General features: G+C 40.6%; 1 protein-coding gene across 4 annotated transcripts; it reads right to left on the reverse strand.

The window, feature by feature from the left end:
- Positions 1-3,832: 3,832 nt before the first annotated feature.
- On the reverse strand, positions 3,833-11,497 carry TAC1 (tachykinin precursor 1). Of its 4 annotated transcripts, XM_004316219.2 has the most exons (6): positions 11,375-11,497; positions 10,236-10,332; positions 9,719-9,763; positions 9,219-9,242; positions 7,727-7,780; positions 3,833-3,882 (listed from the first exon to the last, which is right to left on the reverse strand). In XM_004316219.2, the coding sequence occupies exons 1-6, from the start codon at positions 11,495-11,497 to the stop codon at positions 3,833-3,835; spliced, it is 393 nt and encodes a 130-aa protein (XP_004316267.1). The 4 variants fall into 4 exon arrangements, with proteins under 4 accessions (XP_004316267.1, XP_004316268.1, XP_004316269.1 ...); XM_004316220.3 differs by lacking the exon at positions 9,719-9,763; XM_004316221.3 differs by lacking the exon at positions 7,727-7,780.
- Positions 11,498-11,964: the final 467 nt, after the last annotated feature.

The raw sequence follows: 11,964 nt of genomic DNA on the forward strand, positions 1-11,964 counted from the left end.
CCGCATTTTCCTGCCAGGACCATGGCTTACAGCTGTGGCTTCCCTGTGCTTTCTTTTTCCAGAAACTGTGTAATTTCTGGTCCACCAAAAGTCCTTTCTCTGTTTTTCACAAATCCCAATGTAATTATTAATTTCTTTCAAAAATGTATGTACCTTTTAAAAATTCTTATAATGATTTGGTGTTAAAAGGGGAGATTTCAGCATGTGCTCAAGTTGAAATAAGATTAATTTTGTTTGTTTCTTTGGATGGATCCACATGAAACTATATCCTTCGGGAGTAGAATTGGTGTTCAGATAAGGACTTTTATTTTTACTCTCTACATTTCTCTATTAGAATTTCTGCTTATGAGTTTCCTTTTGATTCAAAGTAATGGGATACTTGATGTATTGAGCATCTTCCTTTTCCACCTCCCAATGTGCTCACCAGCTTTCTCCACCAGCTTTGGTGCCCTGTCTGTGCAGCTTTCCAGTGTGGACAGCACCCAGGGCTCTGAGCCCTTTGTTTTCTAGGTGGGTTTACCCAATGGAGGCAACAAGAGCATATCAGACAGGGGGAGGAGATTGAGGTTGGGGCATTTATACACTGACCTCCCCGCTCTCTCCCCCATACTGATTATCCTGTGTTGGTTCATCCTCTCATGAAGACAACAGCTGCCAGGAGGCCCTTGGCACATAGAGACCCTAACTTCCTCATCTTGATCCTTCAGGCCTAGGGAACACAGTGGCTCCAAGGATGTTAGCCTGGAGACCACATTCCATTGCTGGCTTCTCTACATCCTGCCCACACTTTTAATTAATCCCTTTATTAAATCTTCCTCTAATGACTCAGCCTGAGTGTCATTTATTTTTGCTCTGGATCCTGACCAAAACAAAACCAAAATCAAAAAACAAACCCCAAACCAAAGCAATATTGTGGTAACTTAACTATACAGATTGAGCTTTTTGCTGTTTTGTAACAGAGTAGAAGTATTTTAGAAAGAATATAGGTGAAGAAAACTCATTTTAGTTGAAGGAAGTATGCCACAGAGGGGAAGTAACAATAAATATTTCATGAGTACAAACTTCAAGTTGAAGTCACTCTCTTTCCTGCTCAGCGGTTGCTAGGTTTCTGGGCCTGGAGGGAGAGCAGACAGGGGTGTGGCCTGGCAGACAATGGTCTTCACCCAGCACTGTTCAATCCTGCTGCAGAGATTTATAGAATCTCAGAGAGGGATGGGGCTGTGGGGACTGTCTAGTGCAGTGATGCACAGCACAAGGCGCCACTCTATTTGTGAGATGGCCCCAGATTTAATTTGTGTGGTAACTATTTAGAAACTACCCATGCTGCTACTACTCCTTTAGTGTGTCTATAAAAACCATTTTAGTGGCTATCATATAGTGCTAATTTTCTCTTTGGGGATTTTGGAGAGTAGCTAACAATGGCATCAGGTAACATTCACAGAATGCTTGCTGTGTGTCAGAGATGGTGCTCAAAGCTTGACATGCATCATGTCCCACGACCCTCACCTAAGCTCCACCTGGCTACTGTCCACTGTGTAGAGTGGTGTATGATAGTAGTGGACAGCATCATTAGTCCAGTTTTACTGATGATGAAAACAAGGCAGAAAGAAGTGAAGGGACTTGCCCATCATCACACAGCCATTAAGTGATGGAGTAGTTTGACTCTGAACCCCGCACTCTTATCCATTACATGGTTCCTTCCTGTTAAAACATCTATGCAGAAAAATATATGTACATACAATGCAGAAATACTGCTTTGTGCCTAAAAACATACCATATATGTTGTTTCATGTCACTAAACACACCATAATGCCATTTTAAGTGATGTCATAGTATTCAGTTTTGTCGCTATGCCAGTTTGCTTCATCAATCTCATTGTTATTTCTGCCTAATAATTCCCTTCTAATCCTGACTCCTCTCATATTATAATCTCTGACCCCAACATTTCTTTGAGCTTCATATCCTCAAATGTAAAATGATGATAATAATAATACTTCCTTCAATGAGTGATTAAATATATATTATGAAGCTATTATTATGATGATGATTCTATGTTACAATTATTGTTATTATTAAATAGAACATCAAACATTACTGTTGGGGAATGGGGTTCTAGATGACTCTGATTTTCTCCTTTTGGCTTATCATAATATAATTTGTAGCATTTAAATGTATTGTGTAATAAGGAAAATTAGTTCATTGGAGTTTTTTGAACAAATTATTCATTTAAGTATATAAAGATTAAAATATGCTTTAGCGCTCCTGTCCCACAAGTGTTTGGTTTTTTTTGGGGGGTTTCTTTTGCGGTACGCGGGCCTCTCACTGTTGTGGCCTCTCCCGTTGCGGAGCACAGGCTCCGGACACGCAGGCTCAGCGGCCATGGCTCACGAGTCCAGCCGCTCCGGGGCATGTGGGATCTTCCCGCACCGGGGCACGAACAGTCGGCAGGCGGACTCTCAACCACTGAGCCACCAGGGAAGCCCCCCACAAGTGGTTTTAATGTTGATCAACAACAGTCACCAGTCCAGAATAAACTCACAGAGTTTTATTTCACTGAGCAATGTTTGTCCTGAGTTGATTTACCACTTGTCAATATTTCACACTCTCTTATGCAATCAGAAAATGATTCCAAGGACACTTAGTAATGCTTCCCCTTAAATAAATACACAAGAGCTTCCCTCTGATTGCCCTGTATTTCTGATACTCGTGCTTCTGCTGGAGTGTTAAGGGCACTAGCAATTCACAGGCAGTCTTTAGATATGCAAGAAAGAGGCTCTTATCTTTGTTATGGGGGTGATGCCATATTATCAGCTCTCTATCTTTCTGTATCATCCTCCAGTGACATTTGTGAGAGTTTGGTTTGGTGTCTTGATTCTAGTGAGACTCAAACACTGCTGCATTTATTCCTGGGCTTTAAACACGGCTGAAATGGTAGTGTGCTGATGTTTTGCACAACAAGGAAATAACCAGTGAAATGCATCTTTAAAATAGATGATCCTATTTGTAAAAGTAAATCATAAGCACATATAAACGGAATTGAGCCTTAACTGTTTGGGGGACCAGAATGTAATTGTTTTCTCCATGAATGATCCTGTGCCAAAAGTGTGTGTGTGAGAGAAACTGGGATTACATTTTGGTCATTCTCCTTAAGAAAGAGAGATTTAGTAGTTTTCTGTTTCAGTATTTAGCAGCCCAAAACAGCTTGGAACGTATTTCATCTACTAAAAGAAAGGTTGCTGATTTGACATAAATGTTAATGAAAGAATAAGACCCAATTCTCAAGATATTTTTTCTTTTATTTAAAATGTAAACTATCACAACACATTGTACAATAAAATAAACACCTTAGAATCACATTAAAATTTTAAAACATCTCTATATAGTCACAAAACATAAAACATGCTGCAGGGATACAAACACAGTTTGGTACCAAGTCTCAGTACACTTTCACCATGAAAACCAATGGAGAAGCACAGCCTATCTGTGAGTTTCCTTTCTTTAGTAGTAGCTGATGTGACTGCTGCCAACAAAGAGAAATGGTTTCTTTCTTTGGAGACTATATCTCTGATAGGCTTTTACAACTTCATTGAATACTGTGCTTTGTTGAGAAATTACCACTGACTTCTACTTCTGAGTGAGTTGTCATATTTGAATTACAACACGCTTTTACGACACATATTGGCACAATATGAAAAATAAATACTTTTTGAGTTTTCAACTCAAAACAACAATTATTATTAAATAAATAATTATTCCTCATAGCGCATGTCTCATTTTATCTTGCCTTGGCCATTGACACAAGTGAAGCTCAATGAATAATACATTAGGTAGTTTATTTATGTCTTCTTTCATAATTCTGCATTGCACTCCTTTCATAAGCCACTGAGAACAAAGATAAGGTAAAGGGTTTGTTAAGAAGATTCACTGACACAGTTAAACAAAGTTCAAGGCATACAGAAATTTATTTTAAACTCATAATTACTTTTTTCACTCCACTGAAGTATTTCTAAGAGTCTTATTTGCACATCTTCCAATCGGGCCTCAGTCTTTATCCTGATTGGAAGTGATCTGTCCACAGAATTCTTGGTTATTTTGGTCATCCTCATAGACTTGGTGCCCCCAAAGTCTATTTCCACAGTATACCGCAACATTGATTCTCCACAGCTTTCTCAAGCAGTGGCGGACACCATGGTGATTTATAGAAAGGACAATGCCTAAAGTAAACAGGAATAGTAGGAGGATGAAAGCAAAATGTGGGACTTTTATTCTAGGGCAGAGTCAACCAACTACGGGCCATGGACCAAATCCAGCCCACTATCTTTTCTTGTAAATAATGTTTTATTGGACTATGACCACACCCATTAATTTATGTATTGTCTATGCCTACTTTAACATTAAAATGGAAGACCTGAGTAGTTGCTACAGAGACTGTATGGCTCACATAGTCTAAAATGTTTACTATCTGGCTCTTTACAGAATAAGTTTGCTGATTTCTGGTATAAGGGTACCTAATGGCGTGAGGGTCTCTTCCTATCTTGTGGATTCCTCCCAATGATACATTGTCCTTGAGACTAAAAACAATCTCATTGTCTATAAGTAGGGCAATTGAGCCATCTAAACACAACATAGTTTAACTTACCTCCTAGCACCCTAATGGCCTGTGAAAGATTAATCACTGCTTCCAAAGGTATTTAACATATAGCTAGCAAGTAACTTAAGTACTTTGACTATATGGACAGAAAAAAGTACCAAATTACATTATATTATATTATTAAATATAATTTCAAAGGGGTCTGCAGCCACAAAAGGGTAAGGATCAGATTGCTGTGATCAAAATACTTAAGTATATATTTCATCATTTTATCTAATACTTTATACACTTAGATTTACATTGTAGTCAAACTACTGTGCTTTTAAAAATTCAGTATGCATGTATAAAATACTGAATTTAAATAGAAATAGTAGAAAGAATTGTGAAAGACATGTAGGAATCATAGGTGCCACTCTAAACAATTTTCTCAGTGAGAAGGATATGATGAAAGAGTAGGTAGGTGAAGCCTCCAGTGTTATCACTTTCCCCTTTTACCACTGAGCAGGTTCTCATTAGCATCCAAGATTCCCTTAAGTGAGGTTAACAATAAGGAGAATGTTTTATGTCAATCATGCACACACTTCTGGGGTGGAATAGTCTGAGGCCCAATCCTGGCAGTTCTGAAGGAAAGAAACAGTCCATTTCTGACCCTGGTTTGTTTGTAGGAGGAGGAGGGTGATCAGCACAAGTTCAGTTCCTGACAAGCTTTCGGTAACATAATGTTGTTCCTCAGAGAAGGGAAGGGAATGCGAATGTAAACTAACCAAAGACATTAGTGATTGAGCTGAAATACAATGTTCTCTTAATTGGAAGCAGAGTTTCTTACCTGGTCCTTGAACCCTCTAAAACCATATGTAAATGTTTGTGTGTATGAGCTGATAAGGGTTTCTCTGGGAAGACACTTTCTAGATTACTCAAGATTGTCAAAGGGGTCTGTGACCCCAACAGGGTAAGGATCGGATGGCTGTAGAAGGTGTCTATGATAACCTTGCCTCAACTGATTATATGAAAAGGTACCCGATTGGGTATAAATTACATGCTTGCCCATTTTTTCCTTTTATATTTTCTTAACTAAAATGGAGGAGCAAAGATTTAGTCATAAATTGACTCTGATTCATACAGTGATTCTATTTAATATTATCTATAATTATATTATTTTAAGTACATTTAATAGCATCTAATTTGTTCAAATTGCACATATCTATATTATTTGTAAAGTTAAGCATGTTCTGAAACCTTTTATCAATTCTGAAAATGGAAAGTTGTTGACTGGTGTGATTATCAAGAAAACCACAGGTATATAAGGGCTAGTGTACACTTCTGATACAAATAAAGCCAGTGTGGTTTAAACTTATATTCCATTTCCAAAAGCTGGAAGATAATACATACTAATAAAACAATTCTAGTTTTTCATTAGGTACACTGGTAACTTCTTTAAAATTTAAACTTGAGAAGCCTCCAAATTACTGACGAAGAAATATAAATGTACTGTCTAAATCTGGAAGGTAGAGAACCAATATAAATAGGATACCTTGGACTTCCCTGGTGGTGCAGTGGTTAAGAATCCACCTGCCAATGCATGGGACATAGGGTCGATCCCTGTTCCGCGAAGGTACCACATGCCCAGGGGTCGACAGAACTACTGAGCCTGCGCTCTAGAGCCCTCAAGCCACAACTACTGAAGCCCCGTGCGTCTAGAGCCTGTGCTCCGCAAAAAGAAAAGTCACTGCAATGAGAAGCCTGCGCACCGCAACGAAGAGTAGCCCCCCCTCACCGCAATTAGAGAATGCCCGCGCGCTGCAACGAGGGCCCAATGCAGCCAAAAATAAAATGAAATTAAAAAAAAAATACTAGGATACCTCATTTTTGCATGACTTTTTCAGATTAAGTAAGCCAGCATATCTTACTTACAGATTTTCAGGAAACCAGAAATATTCTAAATGGATAAGACAGGTGATGATTACTTTCTAATTAATTACATGATTAGTATTTTAATTCTAATTTCACTGAAGGTAAAATAAAGAGAATTTGAATAGTTTCAAATTAAACTACGAACTATATGGCCTGAATGAGCTTAACAAAATATCAGTTTCTATGAAAATGATACAGGGGTTATTTAACCTTAAAAATACTGTTATGGGGGCTTCCCTGGTGGCGCAGTGGTTGAGAGTCCGCCTGCTGATGCAGGGGACACGGGTTCATGCCCCAGTCCGGGAAGATCCCACATGCCGCAGAGCAGCTAGGCCCATGAGCCATGGCCACTGAGCCTGTGCGTCTGGAGCCTGTGCTCCGCAACGGGAGAGGCCACAACAGTGAGAGGCCCGCGTACCGCAAAAAAATAAATAAATAAATAAAAATACTGTGATGAATGAGTTAAGAAATTAGAGTTTTCAGATATATGCATACGGAATTTACATAGAAGAAAGAAATTAAAGAAAAGAAAGGAAATATGCAGGCTTTACATCAAGTGAAAGAGTTGTTCAGACTTAAACTGGGTTATGAGGAGAATTGTGGCACTCCTTCTCTTTAAGGGTTTTATAGCCAGAACTGATTATAACCCTCTAGGATAATTTGATTGGGTTTGTTTTTGAAGGCATTGGAACAGACTATGTTACTCTCCTAGTCTTAAACATTCACCAGGAGGTTTAGAGTTTGAGCTTCTATAATATCATTAGGAGCAAGTGATTTGTAAAAATGGATTTGTTTTTATTTATTTTTGTGTTGGAAGACTGTCAGATTTAACCCTTTGTAAGACTTTCCAATTACCTTGGTAACAAGTAAAATTATCCGTCTTATCTCCCCCATCCTCCATCCCCCTTAGTTCAGTAAGGTTCAATGTGGCTTATTGAACAGATGTAAGGGAAAGGGTATTAGACTAGCCCAAAGATTCAGGTTAGGTAATGATTAAATGCGGCAGACACTGGGAGTTTGAGAAGGATAGATTGATATTGTGGTGATATTAGCTCAATCATCTATAAATCCATTCTTGGATTTATTTATTGCAATTAGATTTTTTCAACATAAATACTAATTTTAATTTTATTATTCCTGTTTAATACTTTGAAAAGAATGCCTTAGAGAAAATAGAAGTAGATTTAAGGTACTGTTTATTTGCAGTCATGGTTTTATACATACCAGAATTTAAAGCTCTTTTGCCCATTAGTCCAACAAAGGAATCTGTTTTATGCCCTGGAAAAATACATTTAGGGGTATTTTAATATGTATATCTCTGAGGAAATAAACTGTTATAACTAGTACCAAGAAAAAGCAAGCTTCTAAATATATGCCTATATAATAAATATATAATTATTTCAAGTTTTGGTGAGCCTGAAGAAATAAAGATTCCTAGTAAGTCTTATAAATGACACTAAATAAAAATAATACAGTGAAAGCACTTTTCTCAATTCTATATCTAAATATTAGCAAGTACACTTTATTCATAATGTATTTTATCTGTTTATATACAAATGTTTTAAATATTGCTATTTGAGCTAGCTTTGATGTTTAGGGAGTCAATTTCACATTTGTGTGACAGAAACATCAAAGCTTATTTCCTCATATTACTGAATATGTTGTATTTCTCAGGAAACTGAAGCTTAGTTAAATCAGATTCCTATACCTGATGATTATAAACTTCTAAAGTTCACTAGTGCTATTTTATTGGATTTTTAAAAATATTTCTTTTGGAAAAAGTACATTAGTTTTGACATTAATAAAGTACATTTATTTTCATTACATGGAATTTTGCTATATATAATTCCCCTGAAAGTCAAGTCCTGAGAAAGTAAATATGAATAAGATTTATTTATTTTCAAAGATGAAGCCTTTGGAAAGGATTATTATTTTAACTCTAGTGGGAGGATGTCTCTTGGTTTATACTACATTAGCTAAGAACACGGCTGCTATCTTAGTGTGGCCTCTACTCTGCTTCCAGTGAATCAAAATCCAAGTTGGAGTAAGTGAGTGGACCTTGGGATAAGTGAGTGTGATTAAGATGGACCCCTGGTACTTTCTACAACTTTATCTATATTTACCTTTAGTATGGATTCTCAGACATTCACTCCATCCTCTTAATTTGCTGCTGGATTACTCTAATAAATGACATCATCATGGAATCCAGCATACTAAAATGAACTAGGAGATGCCTATAAATGCTTAGATTTTTGTTTTTGCTTTTGTTTTTTTCAGTGGAAGTGGTGGGGTGGGGATGAGGGGAGAGGAATGTATGGTGGATTTTTACCCCTAGGATTGAAATTCTTATCTTAAACTAACAATTTACAGGAGTTAAAGGATTCCTTCCTCCTTCCCTCCCTTCTTTCCTTCCTTCCTCTCCTTCCTTTCTTTATTTATTATCTCAGTTTCTGTGGGTCAGGAATTCAGCAACAGTTCAGCTGGGAGTTAAAGGATTTTTAATATAATGCATGCTTTTGGTAAGTATGATATGTTTAAACAACAGAGCTTTAAACATTCATGTTCTGGATGTAATATGAGTCTGCTCCATTCTTAAATTGTGTTAATTAAAAATATTAAGTTCTACATTACAACAGAAAATAAGTTATTATGTAAAGTGGAATTCAATCTAATTTACATTTGCATATGATAAATGTCAAAATAATTTGGAACTTACTTTTATGAGAGAGCTGGCCATGTCCTATAGAAAGAAAAATAAAATTAACAAACACAATAGATTTGTTTTAAAGGAGCTATATTATATCTTATAAAGAGAATTATAAAATAGATTTTTAAAATAATGCAATATTTTCCATTCATGTACTATCCTGAGGAATATAGCAGAATCATAAATGCTATCCAAATTATTAATAATAAAAACAAAATATTTTAAACAAAAGGAATATTTTTAAGTGATTTATGTGGGCCACAGATTCAAACTCAGGTCTGTGAGACTCCTGAGGCCTGAACTGCCTGGCCGTACCGCCACTCTTGTTTTCTTATAAGAGATACATCTTCAAGGCCGGTCAGCTTTGATGCTCAAGAGAGGGAGAGAGCAAACCCATCTCTTTATTCAATAGTCAACCAAGAATCTGTATTTCAGCCCACAAAAGACATTCTCCATTTTCATACATGTGCATTCACAAGAGTAAAATAAAGATTTATAGAAATGTTTACCATAAAGAGCCTGTAACAGGGCCACCTGTTTTTCAACTGAGGAATCTGACAAGAGACGAATTGACATTAACTGTTTACACGTTCCACTGATGGTGTGAGAATTCAAGAAAAGGAAATATTTCTATCATGAGACACTGGCAGCTAAATCTAATCTAACCCCAGTGGTCTAAAGTCAGTTTTCCACATGGACTGAGAACATTCTGATATCCCCTGGAGGCCCCGTGCCTTCCTGTTCTTTGTCAGTTTGGATCCTTAGTCAAGGAAGCACTTAGCTTAAGGTTGGTTCCTGTTCTTGGCGGTTTGGACCGATCTCTCCCTCCCTCCGTGGTATGTGTGTGTTAGCGGGATGAGGGCCAGAGTCGCGCTCCGGGAGATATACCCATTTTAGGGTGGAAATCTCTGCTCATAGATCAAGAGAGACTGCGTGCTCTGAGCATGAGCTAGAATTCCGGGGTGGGAGTGGCGGGGTGGGGGCGGTGCCCAGAGAGACAGAGAGGGTGATGGCTGCCCATCTCACCAGCATCCCGTTTGCCCATTAATCCGAAGAACTGCTGAGGCTTGGGTCTGCGGGCGATTCTCTGCAGAAGATGCTCAAAGGGCTCGGGCAGCTCCTCCTAGAGGACAGACGCACCGACAGGGGCGTGTAGGCAACCAGTGCAAGGCGCCGGCAAACTAGAGTCATTCTGGTGGTGCGCTCCAGCCTGGGGCAAATCTTGGCGGTGGGGACAGGCCAAGCCAGGGTTGGGGAACCAGCTCCGAGGCGTGCTCCCCACACCTGGGCGTTGCCTCTCTCCACTCCTCCCCGCCCAATTCGTGTCCGGCGCCGCCGCCTCCCCGAAGCCTAGCCCTAACCAGTTAGCTGGAGGCTCGTCGTCTCCAAGCCCTGCTCGCTTTCCCCTCTTTCCTCCCATCCCGGGGACCCTCACTCATCTGCCGCTCAGCTACCGGACTTTGTTCATCTCTAGCTCGGGCTTTGGAGGCTTCTCACCGCCCTAAATGCGCACAGGTGTGTGGGGGGGAATGGCGGGGGGAGGGTAGGGAAGGTGACAGCCCTTTACAAGCAACTAACAGTGCGCGACTTTCACTGTTCCGGCGGGGCGCGCTCCCTTGCGCGAATAGCCTGCGAGCAATCTAAAGGAAAACTTGCGGCTACGTCTCCAGGTCCGTAAAATAAAAGTCATGGCAGGAAGTTAACCTCCTACCCACCTGCGACCCTCCAAGCCCTCAGCACCTCGCCACTTGCCCCTGCTTTTGCCTGCGTCGGGCGCGCACTCCTCTGCCCCTGCCCCAGCATTTCCAAATGCCAGGTCCTTGCAGCTGGACCTGAGTCTCCGAAATCCGCGTTACCAGGGGATGAAACCTTGTGAGGTTTCCAGTCTTGTGAGGATTCCGGGATCACCTGGGAGGGTATTATTCCTCCAGAGAGTTCCCGAGACCCGACGATGCAGCCCTCGGGAGGAAACTTGGTTCTTGGATGCAAAATCTCGTGTGGGACCCAGGGGATGGCGTTCCTCTACATCCCTCCCGGCGCGCCTCCACCGCCTCCGGTTGCGGTCCCGGTGCCCGCTAGGGCAACTAGGATGCTATCGCGGGGGGTAAGTGACACCTCCTAAGCCCATGAAGAACGGCGCGGGCCATCTTGGGACCGAGTCTCACCTTGATCTGGTCTCTGTCGGACCAGTCAGACCAATAATTCAGATCATCGTTGGCTCCAATTTCTTCTGCAAACAGTTGAGTGGAGACGAGAAAAAAGACTGCCAAGGCCACGAGGATTTTCATGTCGGATTTCTGAGAAGAGTGAGGAGAAGAGGCAGAGGAGAGAAAAAAATATAGATGTATTGGGGGTTTCTATCCAAGAGTTGAGGCAGCAGAATTTTCGATCCCACAACGGAACTCAAGGTCGATTGAAACAAGATAAACCGCCTAAGGGCTAAAGTCCTGTCGGTACCCTTTAGGAAAGAGAATCAACCCCTAAAGTTTCTCAAATCCTATTCTTCCTAGATCCCAGCTCCCCCAGCCCCCAACCCACCAATCCACACCTTCAAGCCAGGAGGCTGTGCGGGTGGAAGACAAAGAGGGACAAGGCACTTGGGATACCCGTCTCGCCGCCGTCTCCCTGCCGTCTCCCCGCAGTCCCCCCGCGGTCCCTCAGCTCTCTCCCCGCAGTCCCTCGCTGCAGCGGCCCATCCAGCCCTGCTAGACGCCGCCTCGGAGCGGTGCGCGGTGCGGAAAGCCCACCCAGCAGG

Source organism: Tursiops truncatus, chromosome 9 (genome assembly GCF_011762595.2).
Source record: "Tursiops truncatus isolate mTurTru1 chromosome 9, mTurTru1.mat.Y, whole genome shotgun sequence".
Lineage (NCBI taxonomy): Eukaryota > Metazoa > Chordata > Mammalia > Artiodactyla > Delphinidae > Tursiops > Tursiops truncatus.